The 22681-nt window shown below is 48.3% G+C and overlaps 1 protein-coding gene across 6 annotated transcripts in view; it reads left to right on the top strand.

The window, feature by feature from the left end:
• Rapgef1 (Rap guanine nucleotide exchange factor 1) overlaps window positions 1-22681 on the top strand; it is a 118488-nt gene that overhangs the window by 16449 nt on the left and 79358 nt on the right. The window contains exon 1 of one of the 6 annotated variants that reach the window (XM_090330845.1): window positions 5246-5472. The exons of the other annotated variants lie outside the window; for them this stretch is intronic. Within the exon in view, the coding sequence (XP_090186971.1) occupies window positions 5409-5472 (64 nt within the window). The 5' untranslated portion in view covers window positions 5246-5408. Of the gene's footprint in view, window positions 1-5245; window positions 5473-22681 lie in introns of those variants that run through there. 6 annotated transcript variants of the gene reach the window in all.

Below are 22681 nucleotides of genomic sequence, written 5' to 3'. Positions count from 1 at the left end.
AGTCCATCTTCAGCTTCTTTTTGACAAAGAGATCAGTGATGGCTTATGAGTTCACTCCCGGCAGACCTTGAGATGCAAGCCCTTCTGAGTGCAGGTCCTGCCCTGCTTTTCAACTCACCCAGGACCTTCTGCCTCCTTACCCTTCTGCTCTGATTCAAGGCAGCACTTGCTTGCTGCTTTTCAATGTTGCTCTTCCTTGTTTGGAGGGAAAGACCTTGCCAACTGCTGTTTTGCCAGATGGGACTGGCACATAGCTGAGGCTCATTGTGGAAGCACATGCAGTACCCAGCTCAGGGACAATGTGTCCAGCAGCTGCGTGGCAGGGGACTGATGAAGGTGAAAAATGGCATGGGGGGCAGACTCTGAAGCCCCAGCCACCAGCCAGCATGTCCTGCTGGTGTTCCAGGCATAATCTGGACTCTTCCCCCAAGTATTCCAAACACCAAGAAAAAAATGGCAGAGGGCAGATTTACTCTTTCAGTTCACGGTTTAAAAATAGTGCCTTCCTCTGGGCTGCAGGTGGAATTGAGGCTTGGGGGGTGGAGGAGGGCCAGCAGTTGCTGTTGCTCAGGAGTGGCATTTCTGGGTGGGGTGGTGGTGGAGAGCAGGTGGCGCTGTTAGCACCACCCTGTGCATTTGGGGAGGATTGGAGTTAAGGGCTGCTGAGACCATGCAGCTGGCCACTAGGGAGCCAGTGACACGCCCTCTGGCTGCGGGGTTCTGCCTTTCAGTCTCTGTTCTGTTTGTTGGGAAGTGCTGGATGCTGGAATGCTGGGGCTTCTCATTTTAGAAATGTGAATCTATACCTTAGACCTGCCTCCCCCACAAGGCCCCAGAGACCAAGCCCTAGGGTCTAGCCCTAGGGCCCCGACCATCAGCCCAATCCCTTCCTCCGTCTGCAGCTCTACAGGGCCTTTGCACTACTGACTACCCAGTGCTCTTAGCCCCTTTGCTCTGCTCCTGCCTTTTCCTTAACTCTTCCTCTTCCGTGACCTTTTGATTAGGTTAGGTTGCCATGCTCCCTCTGACCTGAGCCGCAGGCCCTGACTGAGGTGGTCAAGAAGAGATTCTTTGTGCATGTGTCAAATGCTACTTATGCTATTAACTTTGGCTCTCTGAGCGCCTGAGGCCCCCTGGGATGACGTTCAGAGGCTGCCCTGTGATGCAGAGGTCTCAGTGGAGGACTCTGGGTTCCTATGACACTGCATGCCCAGTGACTTTACCCTTGCTGGTCTCTCCCAGACCCTGCAGGGAATTCACTCAAAGCAAAGGACAGAAAAGTAGCCAAGACAGGCCTCACGACCTGCAGGTCTTTGTGTCCATGTGGGCCACAGCTGGAGCCCCACTTGGGACGTTCGCAGCGTTCGCAATTCCCACCATGTTTGGCGCTTCCTCATATTGTTGCATTCACCTCCAGGAGGGAAGTGACCAGCATCAGACTTTCCTCCCCACAGGCAAGTACACAAAGCTTGTCCTTAGCCCAGTACCGCCTGAGAACCCTGCACTCAGCTTTGGTCCTGCGAGGGTACACACGTTCTCACAGAGATCTGCCATCTGCTGGCCTTTCCCTTCTGGGCCATTTGGTCTTGAAAACTACCCCCCAAAGAGTGAGCAACACCTGCAGAACTCTGGCCTAGATTTCTTCCTAATCCAGTAGTTTCTAGATGGCAAGGAAGGGTGGTCTTAAAGTGCCTCAGACTTCAGTAGCCCCAGTACTGCCTCCCGAGTTTATGTCGCCTTCCACAATCAAATGACAGTTCCTGTGGTACATGTTTGCAAGTGGAATTTAATTGACTATGGAATGAGGTGGGTGGATCTCATGGGACCTGGGGGACTGACTCCCTTGTGAGAATGTCATGTTCTTTCAGCGTGTTCTACCTAAGGCTTGGTAGCATATAGGCAATAAGCAATAAACACAGCAACAGGAGCTGTTCTGTTGAGTGCTTGCTGTGTGCCAACAACAACTTTAATTTCTGAACATCTTCAATCTTCCCTATGAAGTAAGTGGTATAATTATATACAAGTGGTATATGTGAAAAAGTCAGGTTCACAGAGGTCAGTTATGGTCTGATTGAAGGCAGCACACATGCCCACAGCCTCGAGTATTGCCTAGCCATGGGGAAACATCATGTTGGCTGTGTAGTCAGCCCTCCTGTGCACTCCAGGCTGGCCTGGAACCTGTGATCTTTCTGCCTCAGCCTCCTGCACATCGTGCATGTTGGGAGTACAGGAATGCAGTACCATACTGCTGGCATGCCTTTTTCTATTACTGGTTTTCCTTTGTTTCTCTAAGGTGTAGACTGGAAGTAGGTCACTAGCCCATCTTGGCAGTGACTCTAATGATGTGTTTTCTGATCTGGGAATTCTTGACACATCCTGTTACATAGGCTTTTCTGAAGTAGGCATCATTGGCTCATACTTACAATCCTAGCTGCTCACAGGTTAAGATCTATAGGATCCAGATTTGAAGCTAGCCAAGGACAGAAAAGTCTGAGGCTCTTTTATCTCCACAATGCCAGCAAAAGGCTGGGCTAAGGTATAGCCTAAGTGGTAGAGCACCAGCTGAGCAAGCCAGGGAATGTGAAGCCCTGAGTTGGAGGCTGGGAACCCATCCCTTGCCAGCCTGGGCAGTTCACATTTGAACCATGCTAGGGCATATTGCCTGAGACACAGTCCTGGCTAGAAATGGGCATTTAAGGAAATGTTGTTTCCTTTGGAAACAGTAAGTGAACTATTGGGATTGAGGATGTGTCTGCTTATAAATGCCGTTTCAGACATGGCACCTGAGTCTAGGTCCAGTCATTATGGTATATTGTCCTGAGGGCTGCAACACCATAAGGGTCTGCTACAAACTGGCCAAGTTCCAGGGCTTTGTGGATAGGAGGGGCAATGCTGATGTGAGTAAAACTACAGGCCAGGTTCCAGCACAGGCTAGTGAGGGCAGGTGATGGCAGCTGCCCTCACATTCTTGCTAGCAAAGGAGGGTCTCTGTATATGAGAAATGTGCTGACCTGTCAGGCGACAGTGGCTCCCACATGTAATCCTCACTATGCAGGAGGCTGAGGTACGAAGACTATGGTTCAAAGCCACCCCGGCAGGAAAGTCTGTGAGACTCCATGTCCAAAATACCAGCAAAAAGCTGGGCTGGAGGTGTGGCTGAAGTGATAGAGTGCCAGTCATGAACAAGCAAGCCAAGCAAGTGCAAGGCCCTGAAATCAAACTCTCGTTGAAGTAGGGGTGGAGGCAAGCCTGAGAATCCTTTAGTTCCTTTGTTCATTCTTCACCTGCCCCCATAGAGTTCCTCAGCCTGACCCAATGTCCTGCCCGGCTGAGAAACAGAATTGTTTTTCAAACGTTGGTAAAACTTCCTTCAGGTGAAAGGAGATGTTAAAAGCAAGTTCATAATCAGAGTCTCTTTGATCTGTGGTGGTCCTGAATGTATACCGAACTGCCAGGTGATACAGAAGGCAGGAGGCCAGATTCCAGGTCAGTGTTCAGACCTGCCCAAGGAGAGTTATTACCGTGTTTAGATGGGAAGGAGGAATGAAGTTTCCCCTCCCCACCAAGGGGTGGTGATTATTAGGGGGTGAAGAGAGGTGAGCTTCAGTTCTTTTGCCAGCTGGTGGACCTCACTGTACCCTGCAGGCAGCATGTGAGGATTCAGGCCCTGGTTTCTCCAGCCTATGGCTGAGGTTTGGCTTGGGGAGGAACTAGGTGGTGGGGGGAGGGAAATGGGGAGGTTCATGTGTTTCTTTCTACTTCACTGGAAAGGAGAAACTGACACATGGGGTTTACTTTGTCCAGTGTGGAATCTCTGGGAGATCCCCGTATTGATGGTGTAAAATGGCTCCCTCTCTTCTGCATGTGTGGGCCCCTTCCCTCAGGCCAAGCAGCCCATCAGACCCCTCTCTCACCATGCCCCACCACACCCCCACACCATGCCAGAAAGTTTCTCTTAAGCTCAGTCTCACTCATTTTGTAATCTTTCATTGGTTTGTGCCAGTATTGGGGCTTGAACTCAGAGTCTGGGCACTGTCCTCTAATAAACTTTTTCGCTCAAGGCTGGCGCACTACTACATAAGCTCCTTGTATAGCTTTTTGGTGGTTAAGTAGAGGTAAGTTTCACAGTCTATCCTGCCTAGGCTGGCTTCAAACTTCAATCTTTAAGTCTCAGCCTCCTGAGTAGCTAGGATCACAGGCATGAGCCACCAGCGCCATCTAGTTTTGTGAATGTTTTGAAATACTGTCTACAGATTTTGCTCTAGTTCTATGATTTGCTCCCATACTATACCACCTTATGCCATAGTGTAAATTTATTTTGGTGCCTTTGACTAACTTGAAGCCAGCAATCTCTCATCTGAGTCACTACACCTTCCCAAACTAAGATTATAAAAATAGTAAGTGCTAGGCAGTATGCTGAGTTCTTCACAAGCCCTGTCTTCTCTCTGGTCCTTAGGACAGCTGAGGAGGTGGGTCTGTGTTACGCTTATTTGTGAGATGAGAGAACTGAGGCTGCAGAGTTCATTGGCAAAGCTCGTGACAAACTGAGGATTGGATCCCAGTGGCTAGGCCAGAGCTGACATTCTTATCTCAGTGCTTGAGAGTCCTTAGGAGTTTTGACAGTCCCAGACTTGGGGCTAGAGATGAGGGCTTCCCATCTGCGTTGGCGTTTCTTTCCTTTGTATTTGGTATTCCATGAAATTGCGCCCTTGTTTTCCTCTATCACACCCACAGTTCTGGATTTAGGTGACTTCTTTGGTCCTAGAATGCAGTGGAGGTTTCCAAGTGTGAGCTGTGCTGGTACTCCTGGTTCTTCCCTTTGGAAACGATGTTTTGCTTTTCCTTTGGAAGTACAGAATAAATTAAATTTGCTTGTTTTCTCTGATCTGTCATCTCGACCTGCCATCACGAGGCACACGGGTTTGAGAGCATAGGCTCTTAAATAGAATGTGTAATGTGTAGAGTGAGACAGTTTCTTGTGACACACCCAGAATTGGCTCATAGTGGCTTCCAGCTTCTTCCTCGCTGGTCCCCACTTGCCCCCCCAGGGCATAGCAGCACAGAGAGTGTTAGGATTGTTGGCTGTTCTCTAAGGCTTCTGTGTCAAAGGAGGCGGAGGAAAGGGCTGCTTAATATAGACCATTACTACCACCCAGACACACCGGTAGGGCGGGAACAAGGCCTTTCTTCTGGTTTCCTCCCTGGGACTGAAGGCTTTGAAAGGCAGGAGGCAGGAATCTTTCAGAGTAGAATTCCTTCCGTATTCCCAGGGCGGACATACCAGGGCTCCTGCACTGGACGATTGGGATGTTCCAGAGATGAATTCCCCAGCAGTCAGTGCCGCGGCCCTTTGCCATTCAACAGAGACGCCCGGGATTGGAAGGGCTCTGTGATCCCCTGGCTTTAGAATGGGCAATGCTGTTGAAAAGCAGAAACCCCTGAGCCGAAGCCATCTGTGCCCCTGGAGACAAGGTAAGGAAGCCCTGGGCTGCATTTCCCTAAGAAGTTAGGGTGGACTAAAGATGGACCTAGAGCTGGGCCCACTGTCCAGACCAGAGATGTTGCCTTCCACCATGGTTTAATGAACAGTGAGTGACAGGCAGCTGTAAGGTTAAGATTCAGAGCTCATGATGGTGGCTTGGAGTGGCTGAGACATCATGTCTTATTCCACGCCACACACACTTGTTTGTTGATTTTCTGAGACATAGTTTTGATATCCAGGAGTTTGAATGACTTGTGTTTTGCTTAGAAAATGTTTTATTGAAAGCTTTTATGTATATTCTACTTCTCTTCCAAGTTCAAAGTCCTTTTGTAGACTCTTGGGTGCTATTATGGACCCCATAGCACAGGGGTATTACACAGTCTGCCTCTTGGGTTCCTGGGAGTGTCGGCTGGGGAGACCAAAGTTGGCCCAGGGCAGTGTTCAAGTGCATTTATTTGGACCCTGATCAGCCAACCTTTTAACCTTGACCCAGAATAGTCAGCCTGGAGAACCCAGAGTTACTCACCTCGCAGACCAGCACTGGTAGAAACTCATCAGGCCTCTCCACTGGCCACACAGCTCCAGACAGCCCTTCTGCATGGTGCTTATGGGGGAAAAAAAAATAACTTGGAGGTGGTGGCTCACATATATAATCCTAGGTATCTGGGAGGATCAAGGTTCTAGGCCAGTCCTGGCAGAAAAGTTTATGAAACACTTAACTCTAACAAGCAAAGAGCTTACAGCAGAGTTGTGACTAAAGTGGTAGAGTGCTGAGTGGAAAAGCCAGCCAAGATCTTGAGGCTCTGAGTTCAAGCCCCAGTGTCAGTACAAAAAAAAAAAAGGAAAAATAACCTGGAACAAAATATAGTAGTTGTCATTTATGGTTAAATTATATAGGTTTGTTGTTGTTTTGTTTTGTTTTGTTTTTGCCAGTCCTGGCTTGAACTCAGGGCTTTAGCACTGTCCTTGGGCTTTCTAAAGGCTAGAGCTCTCTACCACTTGAGCTACAGCACCACTTGCGGCTTTTCTATATATGTGGTGCATGCTAGGCAAGCACTCTACCTCTTGGCCAAGCTCCCGGCCCCCCTCATTTTATTTTTGACATCACTAGAGTTTGAATTCAGAGTGTTCTATCACTTGAGCCACACCCAACCCTAGAAAGCTTTTTCCTTTTTGAAAGGCTAATGTAGGTGGGGTGTTCTTTTGCTGCGGGCTTGGCTTCCAGTCTTTGTGACCTCTAGTCATTCTTTTTGTCTTATGGGAAAACATATTCCTTATGAATCCTGACTTAACCTATTGGCGTCAAAAACAAGTGGGAGATTTGACTGAGAGGTGGATGGGAGATTGTAATGGGAACTGGCCTGTCTTTCTGTGCTGGGGCTGAACTCAGGGCCTCATACATGTTCAGTATGACTCTCCCTGGAGCCATACTCTAGCTCTCTTTAATGTATCTTTGTACATTAAAAAAAAAAAATTGGCAGGCTAGTTGCTGAGTCTGATCCCCTAACACAGTCTTCAAGATGAACTTTAGCAGTTTTAGAAGTTAAAAGGTCTTAGATTTCTTTATAGGAAGCAGCTAGGTTTACAGACAAATGTAAAGGAAGGTTTATACATTTTTCTGCAGTAAGCAGTTGGAGTATCTGTCACTAAGGAGCTTTCAAGAGCCCTGGGGGGCAGGACTACAGCCATTCGCTCTTGGTTGCTCTTAGTCTTTGCCCTGAGTTGTTGGTTGGTTGGTTGGCACAGGGTGGAATCTGGAACTGAATTGGTCTTCCCAAAGCTCATCTTAGGACCAAAAGTCATGTCAAGAGTTGTGCAGTGCCCTGCTGAACTGTTCTTCAGAATTTGTTTTTGTCTTTATATTACTGGTGGAAGGAAATGGGATTTTAGGGTATAGAGACCGGGGTTAATGACTCCCAGACACCCAGTGACTGGCTTCAGTGCCTTTCCCTCTGCTTCAGGCGGGCTGTGGAATCTTGGCAGGTGGACGCCTCCAGGCTCTAGAGCAAACCAAGCCAGCAGGGCCAGGTCTTCCTTAGGAGCCCCAGCACATCTTCCTGTGGGTCAGCTCCAGGTAACAGGGGCAGTCCAGGCATCCTGTGTCAGGGGCTCAGAGAAGACAGAGCCAAGGGCGGCTGGTGTTAGCAATATCAAGTCCTAAATACATTCTGAAGGCAAAAGCAAAGGAAACCACCACCTACCTTTTAGATGGCTCAGTTTAGGTACAAAACCAAAGTGTTCAAGCACCAATGGAAGGAACTTGCCCTCTCATAGCACCACCTCTTAACAACCTGTCTGCCGCCTGACTATACCCTACCTGCGTGCTGGATGTGAGGGCATGGTTTTGCCCCCCGTGCGCCGCTGGCGTGCTGTGTCCCGGCACACAGTTGTAATCAATGAGGTAGGTGCCCTGTGGCACCCAGCCCACAGTGGAGACAGAGCGAGTGGTGGCTACCAAGGCGAGCTGTGGCTCTGGGACCTAGAAGGTTCATAGTCATTCCTAGATGGCTGGGAAGTGACTACGGGTGTTCCTTCTTGGGTCCTGCAGCCATTCTGCAGCCACGGTTGGTTCATTGATGGTTGTTCACATTGTGAAAGATGGCTTCGCAAAACGACTTCATAAAGAGTTGACATTTAGTTGTTGATTCCTTGACCCAGAGTCCTTGGGAAACTTAGAAATTTCCAGCTAACTTGGACTTCTCTGAAATAGGCTTGTAATCCTGCCCTCCCACAAGGCGGGTGGGCAGGCTTGCTTTTTCTCTTCCTTTTTCAGAAATAATTTGAAAGGTTGCTAAACAGTGTATATTTTGTCTCTGGGAAGTACAACATGGGCAAAAATTTCCTTGGGAATTAAAAATCACAGCTGTAATGGCAAATTGAATTGTTATCTGCTTCAGAAATCCCAGCAGCCCGGGGCACCACTAGCCTAGTAAATGGAAATGTTAATGGTTTGCATGTTTGTACACAGTGTGGGTGTCAGCGAATGAAATTAACACCCTGGTAGAGGGGCTGACTATAATAAGCTGCAGCCCACAGCTTGGCTAGACCGAGGCAGAGGCTGGGCTGGGGGGTGGGGAGAATCTGCCTCGAGCCGCCTGCTGGCCACCTCCCCCAGAAAGACAGATTCAGAGACTGGGGCTGCAGCTGGCAGCTGCGGGTAGGCTTACCTCCATACTCTAGAAAGTGAGTAAACATCTGGGACCTCTGAATGCCCTCAGGAAAGGCAGTAAATATCGACCCCAAACACAAGGGCTATAGGAGGCACCGGCTGCCCAGTCCAGTGCCTTCCAAGACAGCGCTCCACGTTTCCATGCCTGTCTCTGAGCCTCTAAGTGAGATTATCTGCATCCCCACTTCAAAGATAAAGTTTCCTATAGAAGAGCCCTTTAACATACAGTAAGTATCGAATGAGTGCTTACTGCCTGCTAACACTGCTTATTACTGTCCATTACATGGGAGAAAACCCCATGCTCACCAGGTCTCTGACTGTGGATCATAGCTGCCTCCCAGCTGCCTCCGTGGCTTTGGATAATTCTGTACTCTTGTCCTTCTCTGTCAAGGGGAGCACATGGCTGACAGTCTCCCCAAGTGCCCTCCAGGGCTATGAATCATTGGTGACCACCAGTGATCACAGCTGCAAACTCGCAGCAGGCTTAGCACCTATTGAGAAAGCATCAGTTCCATGAGCTCCTAGGTGGCAGTGGTGCTTTTTTGGGGGGTGGGGGTGGGGGGTGAATGCCTTGAAAATGGTTGCTGTAGAACTAGGCAAGGATGAGTTCCTCTTAGCTAACTGTCAGTTTCCCATGCTGGCGCTATGGTGTCAGAAGTTTGTGTTTTCATCGTTACATAACAGTTAAGGGCATGAACTCTAGAGCCTGGGTGACAGGATGGAATCTTTGTTCTCCTACTTTCCAGTTGGCTGGCCTTGGGCAGGTTTCCTAACCACTAGACCTCAGTAAACATTATCTCATTTACAGATAGTACTCATTCATATGACAGCACAAAGATGGAGGTTGTCATATGTAGTGCTTTTAACAGTGTCTGCTATGTGATAAGAATCCAGTAAGTGAATTACCATTGCTTTTGTGTCAAACCCAGAGAAGTTAAATTTTACTTTAGATGAAATTATGTTACTTTTTTTTTTTCTGGTTCTAGGGATAAAGCAGGTCTTTGTGCATGTGAGGCAAGCATTCTACTACTGAGTTACATACCCGGCCCAGGTGCTGGTGGCTCATACCTGTAATCACACCTACTAAGAAGGCTTAGATCTGAGAATCACAGTTCAAAGTCAGCCTGGACAAATCAGTTCATGAGACTCTACTTCCAGTTAACCATCAATAAGCCAAAAGTGCTGGATGCTGTTGACTCACACCTGTCAGCCTAGCTACTCAGGAGGCTGAGAACTGAGGATCATGGTTCAGAGCTAGCCTGGGCAGAAAGTCTGTGAGGCTCTTATCTCCAATAAACTACTCAGAAAAAGCTAGAAGTGATGGTGTGGCTCCAGTGGTAGAGTGCCAGCTTGAGTGACAAATGAAGTGAGAGCATGAGGCCATGAGTTCAAGCCTTAGTACTGGTACCAGTGGCAACCGGGTTGGGTGCCGGGGGGGGGGGTGTCACATGACCAATGTATGAGCCTCAAAGAGAGCTTGTGTAGATGTCTCCATTGGCATCCTCCAGATTTCTGCACATATGTGCCTGTATCTTGTAAGTAACACATGTACAAGTCACTTTTCCTTCAATGTCAAGCTTCTGCATGGTCTTTATAGTTACTGTGTTGACAGCACCATATGACACATATAATTTTTTTTTCTTTCATGCTGGTCCTGGGGCTTGAACTCAGGGCCCTGAGTACTGTCTGTAGCTTTTACAGTCAAGGCTAGTACTTTACCACTTGAGCCATAACTCCATTTCTGGCTTTTTAGGGTAGTTAATTAATTGGACATAACAATCTCAAAGACTCTTCTGCTCCAGCTTGCTTTGTACCTTAATCCTCAGATCGCATCCTCCTGAGTAGTTTGTTTTGAAATCTTTTACCGGTCATCCACTCTCAAAATCATTTTGTTTTCCTTTTGTAGGGAAGTAGGTTCACTACTATGATTTTGTGGTTTTTATTGGATGATTTCCTTAGGATGAGTTCCCAAGCCAGAAGAATTGGAATAGCTTGGTGATGGCAGTGTGTGTGTGTGTGTGTGTGTGTGTGTGTTACTGGGGGCAGAGGTAGGGGAAGGGGTAGTCCTAGGGCTTCAACTCAGGGCCTACAATGCTGCCCCTGACCACTTTTGGCTCAAGCATAGTTCTCTACCATTTGAGCCAGTGTCACTTCCAGCTTTTTGGGTACTTAAATGGAGGTAATAGCCTCATGAACTTTTCCTGCCTAGGCTGGCTTTGAACTATAATTCTCAGATTTCAGCCTCCTGACTACCTAGGATTAAATAAGAACCACCCATGCCAGGCCAGGGATAGCTTTTGCCATGTTATTTTCCAAGAGAAATGTCTGTTAGCATTTTCACAAGTGATACATAAATGACCAGCTAGTCATAAATGCATCGGAATCTAGTATTACCATTGTGAGATGGTTTGTCTTATCTCACTTCAGTTGTAGGTGCCAGCCTGCCTGCAGGGTCGTGAAGAGTTGTCTGATGATGAGAGCTCAGGGGAAGGGCATGGGAGACCCAGAGCCATTACAAATGCAAAGAACCCATTTTTATTACAGAATTCTAATCTCTTACTATTCTTTACTTTGGACTGGAATCAGCATTCCAGTGATAAGTTTCATTTTAAAAGACACAAGACTTTATTTACAAGTTCTTATCTACTATCTCCCAGGGAGCAATGGTTCTTAAATAATTTCCTTGAGTGAGCTCAGAGCAGGCTGAGAGGGTAGGTGCATGCTGATGCTGACAGTAGGGCTGTGAGGCAGACAACTCTGGTCTTCCCTACTGCTGTTCTTGTTGAGGGCTGGCTGGGTACCAACTGCTTGTATGCAACAGGGCACCAACTCTACTGTTACTAAAATGAATAGAGCTGGGCACTGGTGGCTCATGCCCATAATCTACCTACTCAGGAGGCTGAGATCTGAGGATTGTAGTTCAAAGTCAGCTAGGGCAGGAAAGTCCGTGAGATTCCTATCTCCAGTTAACCACCAGAAAACCAGTAGTGGCACTGTGACTTGAAATCATAGTGCTAGCCTTGAGCTGAAGAGCTCAGGGACAGCACCCAGGCCCAGAGTTCAAGCCCCATGACTGACAAAAATTAATTAATTAGGCTGTAGTGCCATTAAACAGCATGCAGCAAAGGTGGTTTGGATGGGCTTGTGCAGTACCTCAGGGTTAGTAAGTAAGTGGTATGGGATTTTACTTCCAACTCTGGTCCTCAGGGAGGGGCAAAACTGTGTATATGTCATCATAAATAGGTTTGGGGTAGGAGAAAAAAAATTGAAAAATAAAGGTTAATTAATTTCCTTTGAGTGCCACAGTTGTCTTAAGATAGGAAATCCTCTAGAATTATTGCTTCATTTTGCCAGTGAAAGAATGAGGACCAGGTCCTACAGCTGGTATGTGGCTTCTGTCCCTCTGATAGGAGAGCAGAGGAACAAGAATATAATGCTGCATGCAATACTGACCTAAACACACATGTTGTACAGATTAACATTATATCACATGTTGTAAAGGATATGTTCCAGACATTGCATATACATTTATGGTACTTATATACACCCTATGCAATATGTGACCGTAATACACTGCTAACATGTATCATATAAGGTAGTGGGGGTGGTTTCCTGTGGACCAGGCCTGGTACCAGGTTTATGTGAGCTTCCATTGCATTGGTGCACAGTGAACATGAAACTCAGACTTTCCATAAATTGGGTTTTTTTTATTATTATTAAGCAAAAGATCAGATGTGGGAAATGGAAACCATAAGTGTGAAGGAATTTTTCTCATGAGAAGCGGGGGGTGTTGTTTTGGGTGTGGGCAAGAAAGGGGAAGGAAACTTGGCTCTGTCATCAGATATCTCCAAATTTAGAACAATGTCTGTCCCTTGTCATTGCTTTGGGTATGTTTGACCCTGGGAATGTGCGTAAAATGCATTTCCGTGTTTGGCTATTTCTTTTCCAGCTGTATAGAGGGTGTCACCATTACTGATGATAACAGCAATGGCAGGGACACTTGGCTCACAAGTACCTATTGCTGAGGTGCCAGGATGACTCCTTCAGGGGACCTTGTAGGTTACTGCTGAGGACTTAGCCCCAGAGCAGGCAGTTCATCTGTGTTAAGAATCTGCAAGTGAGTGTAGTGCATGCCTGAAGGCCTGGGTTTAATTCTTCAGTACCACATACATAGAAAGCTAGAAGCAGAACTGTGGTTCAAATGGTAGAGCACTGGCCTTGAGGAAAGCTCAAGGACAGTGCTCAGGCCCTGAGTTCAAGCCCCAGGAATGGAGAAAAAAAAATCAAGACTATTAGGTAGAGAGTTACATAACCAGTTAAAATGAAACCGCTTACATTTCTGAAAACCACTCTTTGTAGGGGACACGCAGAATCCTGCACTGAACAAGGCTGGGGAGATGTTGGGTTTGCAGCCCCTCACCTCCCAGGTCTTTGGATTTGGGTGTTGTCTGCAGAAAATCAGAACAGGTTAACTGGTCTTCCTTTACAGAAGATCCCAGGATCTAAAGGACCTATCTTGAGCCACGTGCCTCCCTGTGGTCACTGGTGGCTGGCTGAGTCTTCTGCTGTCTGTTCGGCCTGCCACACAAACATCCAGGCCTGTACCTTTCAGAATGGGGACAGGCAGACGAAGGAAGGCTTGGAGAACTTGGGGTGCTGGACTGTGGAGTTTGCATGTTTTTCCTGTGTATGAACTGGGATGCTAATTGGTGGACGCTCATTTGTTCAGCAAACGTCCACTGAGTGAGTCCAGTGTTGGGCCTGGTCTAGGCACGTGGGGTAGCTAATGAGAAGGTAAGCACGGATGCTCTCTGGAGAAGGGAGAGCCAGTGTACAAAGGGCCTGCCAGCTTGTAGAGGCAGCTCCTGTGACTGGCTAGACAGCATGGCCTAGAGGGCAAAGAAGATGAGGCCATGCCTGGGTAAGAGCAGGAAGAGCCATCGTGCTGGATGGCTGGGGACAGGGAGAGGGAGAGCAGCCTGGAATGACTCCCGTGCTCTGGCCTGAGCGTCTGGAGCGATGGCCCTCCAGACAGCAGAAGACGCCTGGAAGCAGATCTCTGGGACTGCCCGGAGCTGCTGAGTTAGAAATGACTGAAGCATGTGCAGTGGCATTTAGACTATTGAGTATCAAAATGTAGAGGCTGGGGAAGATGTCCTTGAAAGCTACAAGAGCTGGGAAGTGGATACAATGGAGGACCAAGGCCCCAAGTTGGACACTGAACTCAGGCTCAGTGCCGAGCCTCAGCATTGGGAAAGGAAGCTGGCCCAGCTGAACCTAGAAAGCACATATGGAAGTGGGAGAGAAAGCAGGTGGTAAGAGGCTGGAAGTGGTGGCAGAGGATGGAGAGGGTGGTGGTGGCAGGTGATGCTGACTTGGGCTGAGTCACCTGATGACTGATTCTTGACCATGGGATGCAGTGCTATGGTGGCACTGGGGCTTTGACCGGCAGTGCAGGTGGATCTGGAGGCTGACCTGGCCACAAGGAGCATGATCGCTCCTTGAGGAGCTTTGCTACAAGGGGCAAAAACACAAGTGCAGCTATTGTGGGAAGCTCTCCTACAGGATCTCATGGGGGCATTGGGTAGATAAAGGACAGACACCGACACCAGTGGTCAGGAGAGTCATGGGGAAGGAATGGCATCGTCACTGAAGAAACAAGTCACTGGATTCCACACCCTATATCCAGTGAGCTGAAGGGAAATTGCTTATGGCCAGTTTGGACTTCTGCACTTGGCAGGTCCAGCCATGCTGCTTGGCTCCTGTCCTTCAGGTCTCTGTGGGCAGTTGGGGGAGGACCTGTTACCTGGGTAGCAGGTCTCCTAGAGGAGGGACGTTCTTCCAGCTGCAGCGGCAGGCCATCAGCTCACCATGCTAAGGTGTGCAGGCCATTTTTGCAATCTGCTCCTGGTCTCTGGGGGTTGAGGTGTTGCTTGTGATCACCAGCGAGCGCTCTGAGGCAGGCAGATAAGAGCAGTGGGCAGGGCTAATGGATGGCAGACTTGGGGCCCGCACCTTGGGCCCTGTCTTCTTTTCTCTGCCTTCCTGATGGCATCTGTCCACAGGTGCAAGCCACAGCTCCCCTCGTCTCTGTCCTTACTGAGCATAAGAATTGGGATTGTCTCATAATCTGAATGAATTGAAGAAGGCGATTATCTTCTGGCTTGCTTTTAGTAGGATCCCATTGAGATGAATGGTTTAATTAGAGTATTTATTGAGGCAAATTCCTGACCCTCAGCTGGTTCCTCAGTGCCCTTTGATAGTCTTTTTACTTGTCCACAGTCATGTGACTCCACCAATTAGCAGTACATTGCCCCCTCGCCTCCCACCACTTTAACGCTTTCTGCCTGCTCTAAGCTAAGGTGAGCTATCTCTGTTCAACTTCTGAAACTTGGCCTGAGTCTCCTCCACTTTCTGGGCTTTCCACAAGGGTAGATCCAAAGGAGGATTGATTGCATTCGCATCCCAGAACTCTGGCTTCATCTAGGGTGCATAGCCTTGGGCAAGTCATTTCCTCTCAGGCTGTAAATCAGGAGAGTGAGCCAGTGGGGCTACCTGGGGACCACGGAGGGAGACGCAGGCTATCTGTGTCCAAAATCTCAGTGCCACAGTGTGTCCTGGCTTTGACTTCCTCGTGCACCTCCCATTCCTTTTATTTACAGTGGAAGCACAACCTTCTTGGTGTCTTTCCTTGCTCTGTGGCCGAATGTTGGTGGCCCCAGAGCTAGAACAGCAACTGGCCACTTAGCTGGTTAGGAAAGCGGCTGGCTCCCTGGCCTGGCAGGCCTGTTACACTGTCTCTAAAAGGATGACATTTGGTTGGAAAGCGGAGGCCACATTGGAAACGTTTAAAGCTCTCTAGGGCAGAGGGAGCAGGTCCTCGAGTAATTAGGGTCAAGCTAGCATTTCGGGTCCCTCCAACCTTGCTTCTATAGGGAGCCTGCAAGTTTTGTACTTCTTGAAGTCCATGAGCGGCCAGAGGGAGAGAATAAGGGCCTCCCTGGAGGATAAGCACCCAGCCGCTTGGCTTGGCTGTGCCCCTAGCTAGCTAATGCTGGGACTGGAGTCAGGACGCTGAGTGGCTGCTCTTCTGTAAGCTCACAGGGAGAGGAAGTGGTCTGCTCCTGACTTAACCATGTGACCTAGGGGAAATCACTGCTCTTCTGTCTGCTCCCTGTGTAGGGAGAAGGTAGCAGGCTGTGCTGAGGGCATGACAGTTGCTTGGCAGTGCTCCACTCATGGGTCACAGCTGTGATCAGGGTTGGGCTAGCAGCCTCACAGCTTATTCTGCCCGCATAGAGAATTAATGGTTAAAGAGTTGTTACACTTGCACTGTTGCTGTGTACTTTCAAGAGTTGTCCTAATGTTTCTTATTCATTTTCTTATCAGGAAAAGGGCATGCGTGTTTCCTTTCTGCTTAGGCTGTGATACACTGTATTTCTTGCTGGCTATACTGTTGTGGCTCTCGAGACATAGCTGGTTGCGCCCTGGTATCCATAGAGGTAACGAGTTGGGCTTGGGTTCTAAAACCCAGCCATAAGAGAATATTGTGTGGTGTCAGAATTGTCACTTGGCAGTCTCTTAGGTCCTCTGTAACATACAGTAGTCTGTAGACTGTATGTTAGAGTCATCAGCCTTCTTGTTTTTGAAAAGAGTAAATCTTGAACCTTTTCAGGCCATTTATAATCTCTGTCACAGATACTTATTTATTTTTCTTTTTTTTTTTTTTGCCAGTCCTGGGCTTGAGCTCAGGGCCTGAGCACTGTCCTTGGACTTTCTCAAGGCCAGAGCTCTACCACTTGAGCCTCAGCACCACTTCCGGCTTTTTTCTATGTATGTGGTACCGAGGAATGGAACCCGGGTCTTCATGCATGCTAGGCAAGCACTTTAACCACTAGGCCAAACTCCTGGCCCTTATTTTTCTTTTTATAAGCTTTTCAAGTGTAAAACTTTTGTTAGTTTGGAATACAAGAGCTGACTGGCACCACGGGTGTTCTACTCCTTGGTGTTGTATTCCTCCCTCTCACAGGCATGGGGCTTGATCGCTGATGCCAGCAGAATGCTAAAGAAGCTTTGCCCTCATCTATAGTACGGCACTTGGGATCTGTGATCTGGGAGAACATTTGCTCCTGTGCTGAGTTGCTCCAGATGGCTTGTCCTTTTTCTGTTTTGCCCGAAGCACCTTCTGCCCTCACTGTCTCATCCCTGGGCAGCAGAGCATTGATCTGTGTGGTAGGGCCGGCTTTGGCAGGATGGGCTGGGCTGATGGGTTCCTGGCTCTAGGAAGCATCGTGATTGATGGGAGTTTGAGCTGAAGTCTCCCGCAGGACAGGCCAGCAGCCTGGTGTGCTTCTGGATCCGCTCCCTGCTGTGTGTGGCTGAGCACCGATAGGGGACCCATGGCTAGGCGCCTGCTGCATTCCAGTCATGGTTATTGTGGTCACAGGTCCCCTGGTGGACCTTGCATGTCTCGAATGGAAAGCTTTACCCCATCAATGAACTACATGTGAAGTCAGGGACAAGGTCACAAAGGCCAGGGGTTCCCAGAGCCCCAGAGTAAGTGTCACCTTTAAGAATTACACAGGGTGGGCCGGGAGTTCGGCCTAGTGGTAAAGTGCTTGCCTAGCATGCACGAAGACCCGGGTTCCATTCCTCCGTACCACATACATAGAAAAAAGCTGGAAGTGGTGCTGAGGCTCAAGTGGTAGAGCTCTGACCTTGAGAAAGTCCAAGGACAGTGCCCAGGCCCTGAGCTCAAGCCCAGGGCTGGCAAAAAAAGAAAAAAAAAAAAAAGAATTACACAGGGTAAGCTGGGCATGATGGCTCACATCTGTAATCCTAGCTACTCTGGAGGTCTGAGGATCACAGTTCAAAGGCAGCCCAGGCACTAAAGACCCTGAGACTTTTATCTCCAGTTGACCCCTAGAAAAGGGGAAGTGGGGCTGTGGCTCAAGGGGTAGCGTGGTAGCCTAGAGCTGAAGAGCTCAGAGACAGTGCCCAGGCCCAGAGTTCAAGCTCCATGACCCACCTAAATAAATAAATAAATAAATAAAATAAAATAAAAGAGTTACACAGGGCACACCTAACTGAGAAAGTGGGGTCTGTGTGACATCCCAGAGAAGCTAGGCTTGCTGGCCAAGCTACTATCTGTGGCTGCCCTGCACATTCCAGGCGGAGACCCAGGATGGCAAGCAGGCCCATGTGGGTGGAGCCAGACACACGGGGGTCCTCATGGTACTACAAGGGCTTTGCCCTTTACTGTGGGAGAAATGAACAGTCACTGTAGTATTGAGCAAAACAGTGAAATAACTTGAAATTTTATTTTGTTGAACCATTTTTCGTTTGGTGGTATTGGCCTTGAACTCGGCCCTGCTGTGGCGTTTGGCATCGCCTGTGTGATTTCAGTGGCTCACCTCAGGAAACCTCAGGTTCCTCAGGTCTCAGGCAGTCAGTCTCCTCAGACTGAGCCTCAGCCAACTGCCCATTTAAACCTCAGGAGTCCTAAGCAGGGAGAAGACTTGAGCCACTGAACAGAAGGGCCATGGACTGATTTCTGGCTTCACTTGACTCTGCAAACATTTGAGTATCTACTGTACATCTACACTGTAGCCACACACTTTCCAGCTCTGGGCCCCTGGTCAGAAGCACAGGATGAGACCGTGCAGAGAGAGGAGTCGCTGTACTTCATAACTTGAGTGGGTGCCTCGGGGTACCGGGGAACTATAATAGCTAGGTAGGTACATAATTACATATGGATAAACACGGAAAGATCAGAGCTAAGATCTGAAGGCTGGGACACAGTTAACTGGGCGGAGTGTTGGGTGAACCACAGTAGAGGGAGGAGGAGACTGGGCATAGCCCCTGAGGCAGAGGTGCAGGTGTGCAAGGCGTGATGTAAAGCCTTGTCAGAGCCCTGAATTTAGAGGCACTCATGCAGTGTTGTAAGAGGTGGTGGGGGAGGTGTTGGAGATTGCTGAGAGTCAGGAGATCAGATTTGGGGTGTGAAAGGTGACCAGGGTATCCTGGCTTGGTGGGAGAAAGCCTGGGAGAGATAAGAATGGAGTTCACAAGAGGGATTAAACTTCCAGGCAGATGATGTTTGGAAGTTAAAATGAAAACAAGCTGGGAGAGGGCAGGACCTGGAGTTTGAAAGGGGTGGAAAGCAGTCGAGCATGGCCCCAGGTTTTCTGGCAAGTGGTGACCCATGGTCCTTGTTGTGCTTGTTTGGTTTATGTGTAAACAGTGAATGGCGGTTTCAGTGGGGCTTTTCCAGTTCTTATGAGACACAGAAGTCCAAACTACAGGCTTTACATATTCACAAACTTGGGTCAAGTAGATTTCAGCTCTTAACTGTGGGCATGGGGTGCTGTCTGGAGTGGCCCAGGCCATTCTGAGTGAGGAACTACTGCAGACTAACTAGAGTAGGGGAGAGAGAGACCCACTAGAGGCTCAATTCTATTTCTTTTCATGGGTTGTTGGGCTCCTGATGAGAAGCATCTCATTAGAAGGCCCCAGAAGTCCCCGGCCGCCAGTAACACATGATTTATAGAGCTGCTCTGCCAGTTGGCCTCATGCCAGGAGCTCACACTCACTTGTAGCAGCCCACCGGTATTGTCATCACCTGCGGGGACCCAGGTGATGTGATAGTGTCAGGCTGACAAGTTAATTTCTATTTATGTGAAAATTAATTTGGCAAGGCATGGGAGTGGCGCATCCTGGGAGAAGCAGTGGCAAGGAGGAGGAAAGATGGAATTCCTGACTTGGCACCGTTTGCCAGCAACATATAAATTTTCCATCCCACAGAAGTACCAGTGGCTGTGCTTCCCTGTGTCTTCTTTGCTTCTTTCAGCTAAGGAAAAGCTGAAGTTCCTTACTCTTTACGAAAATGAAATCTAAGCTGGGTGCGGTGGCTCATGCCTATAATCCTAGCTACTCAGGAGACTGAGATCTGAGGATCTCTGTTCAAAGCCAGCCCTGGCACTAAAGACCATGAGACTTTTATCTCCATTTAACCACTCAAAAACCGGAAATGGTGCTGTGGCCCAGGGCTAGGATGGTGCCCTTGAGTTGAAGAGCTCAGGTACAGCAACCAGGCCCAGAGTTCAAGCCCCATGACTGACAAAAGAAGAAAAGAAAATGAAATCAAAGGAATCATACTCAGTGGAGAACAATCTTGTGTAAAGGACAGAGAGTAAACGGAATTCTCTCCAAGCTACACTGTTGGCTATGCAGAGCTTGTTATGGACTAGTCTGCTGTCCGGGCTTACCTTTTTAAAATTTCCATCATTGTTCAAAAGCCAGGGCAGCACTGATAGAACTTCATGTGACGTTTTGACTTAGTATAGTGGATATGATTGACAGGTTGGTTGTATCTACAGGCTTTCAACCCTGAGCAGTTGAAATACTTAGCTTAGTGTAGCTCTTTTTCACCAGAACTCTATCTATAGTTCTGTCTAATAATTATAGTGTGGCAGGACAGTGCATTTGAGAGCTGTGGATGTAAGGACCTTGTGCTGCAGCCTCTCCTTGTGGACACCAGGCCTCTCCATTCAGTGGGTGGTGGTAATCCATTAGCCAGCAGCCAACAGACCAGGAGCTCACCCCCAGTGCCCCCCTAGAGGAGGTGAGAGGCAGGCAAGTCACCTGCAATGTGGGGAGGTTTCATTTAGCAGAAAGTTTCAACCTAGTTGTCTAGTCTAGAAGGTCAAGGAAGGCCTGTAGGCAAAGTAATGATTCAAACCAAGGAGCCAAACCTATCTAGATGGCTATTTGATGCTGGTTTGTAAGGCTGATCTAGCAGTGCTTTGTGTAGATACAGGGTTGGGGGGACGTTGAACAAACATACCTAGCCAATAATCACGTGTAGTCAGATCACCCTTGAAACCCTGTTGGAGACAAGCAGTAATGCTAGTTGTCTCTTCAGCATTGAATCAGTACTGTTTCTTTAGAGCAAGAATATCAAAGTTCAGGCCCAACCCGTGCAGTTGTCTGTTTTTGTAAATAGTTTTTATTGGCACACAGCTGGACTCATTGTATATGGATTGTCTATGCAGCTTTCTATGTCTGTTGTCTATGTTGGCAGGAGACAAAGCCAACCATAGGTGTCTTGCCCTTTAAGGGGAAAATTTGCAGTCTTCTGCTTTACAGCTAACAAAAGGACTTATATTTAGATGTCAGGTGGTAAAGAAAATCATTATCTTTACCCCCTGGAGAAGGTAGTGAGGGGTTCACACCACAGAAGGAAGGCAAAGAGCTCATCACACCTCTCCTGTCTCACCCTCACCTGGGGCCAAGTGCTCTTGAAAGGGAAGTGATGCTGGTAGGCTTGAAATATGTAGCCCTCTCCCTGCCTTCTCCTGTTTGCCTGTTTTGTGAAAGCATCTGACCTCAATAAGTGTCCTGAGCTCCCATAGTATGTCCAATCGTAACCAAAGATACAAGGTTTAAGGACACTGAGTCCATAAGCCTATATTATCAATCTGAATTTGGAAGTAGTTAGTTTGAGTTGCATTTAATTCCACGTTTGCTTATTATGTTAAGGGTCGCAAAGGATCTGAAAGCATGGGACTCCAATGATTTTTGCCTCCTCATGTTCACATCCTGGCTAAGTCCCTCTCCTCTGAGTAGAGACAGAACCAGTGACTCCAATTGGCAAGAGATGGAATCTCTCTCCCACTGAGATTGTCTAGCCTAGACTCACTGGGAGACATTCTCCCTTGCTGGCTTTGAAGAGGGTAAGGTTTATGTGGCAGGGAGCTAGCTAAAGACAAATCCAGCCACCAACAACCCCAGGACCCTAATCCATAACTGCATAAGGGAGAGGAGCATGGCTTTCCTCTGCCCTCGTGTTCAGGTGGGCTGTGAATTGAGTTGACTTAAAACGGGGAGACCCATGTGTTACTAGATGGGGCAGGAGCTCACACAGGTCAGGCTCCCTGAAGGGCCAGAACCAGAGACACTGAAGGTAGCAGGGACTTGGTGCCAGTGCACAGATGTGGCATGGCATGGAGGGGCGCTGCTGTGGGATGCTGAGAGGGGGCTATCTGGAGAACAAAGGATGTCATGTTCTGCAATGGCCGCTCACATCATAAAAACATGGCAGAGCAGCCTCTCCCTGACACGGCCCCTTTCCCAGTGCAGCTTTGCTTTAGCACACAGAATTCTCTCACAAGGAGTAGAGTCACTCATGCCTGCAGTGCTCAGAGTAAGCATCCCTCAACATGCCCAAGAAGGCTCTTTGGACCTCTGAAGTCTTCCGACCCCCTCTCTGGACTCTAAGCCCCACAATACCCATCTGCAGTATGTGGCTTCCAGGAATGTAACAGACACTGCACTGGATCCTTCTCTGACCCGGGGCCACGAGGCCATCATATGGGGTCATTTTAAGCAGCTAAATGTGGAGTATTTTGTTATGTAGTCATAGAAAACAAAGCCTTTAAAGAGTTGATACCAGATACTTAATATTATAAAGTTCCCAGCCAACTCCGGGGCTCTTCAGTAGGCAATTCCCTCGTCTAAGCCATCCTCAGAGCTGGTTCCAGCGGCTCATGCCTCGAGTTCATCTGCTCAGGAGGGCAGAGGCTTGAGGTCAACCAGAGTGGGAAAAAGTAGTGAGACCGCATCTTAGTCCATAAGCTGAGGGTGATGGAATCCAGCAGTCATCCCAGCCATGCCATTGGTGTAATAAAGTGGACTGGAGGACCCTAGGCAATAACTTGAAAACCTATTTGAAAAAAACTAAAGCTAAAAGAGAAGGGGCTGTGGACAAGTGGTGGAGCCCCTCGCAAGCTCTGGCCCCCGAGTTCAGGCCCTAGAACTGTCATTAAATAAGTGAATAACTGTCCTTCTGCGTGAGGATGTGGCTTGAGTGGTAGACCCCTTCACTGCTCTGTCAAAGATAGGTAGGGTAAGACATTTCACTTTTTAAGGGTTATTTTTATACTAAGTTGGAGTTTCTGGAAACAGGCATTGTATGAACAGTTTACACTCTACGAGTTAGTAGGAAGTTATTTTTCCATTCAGCATAGGTA

Source organism: Megascapheus bottae, chromosome 3 (genome assembly GCF_031878675.1).
Source record: "Megascapheus bottae isolate mThoBot1 chromosome 3, mThoBot2.hap1, whole genome shotgun sequence".
Taxonomy (NCBI): domain Eukaryota; kingdom Metazoa; phylum Chordata; class Mammalia; order Rodentia; family Geomyidae; genus Megascapheus; species Megascapheus bottae.
This window is presented reverse-complemented; position numbering and strand designations above follow the sequence as displayed.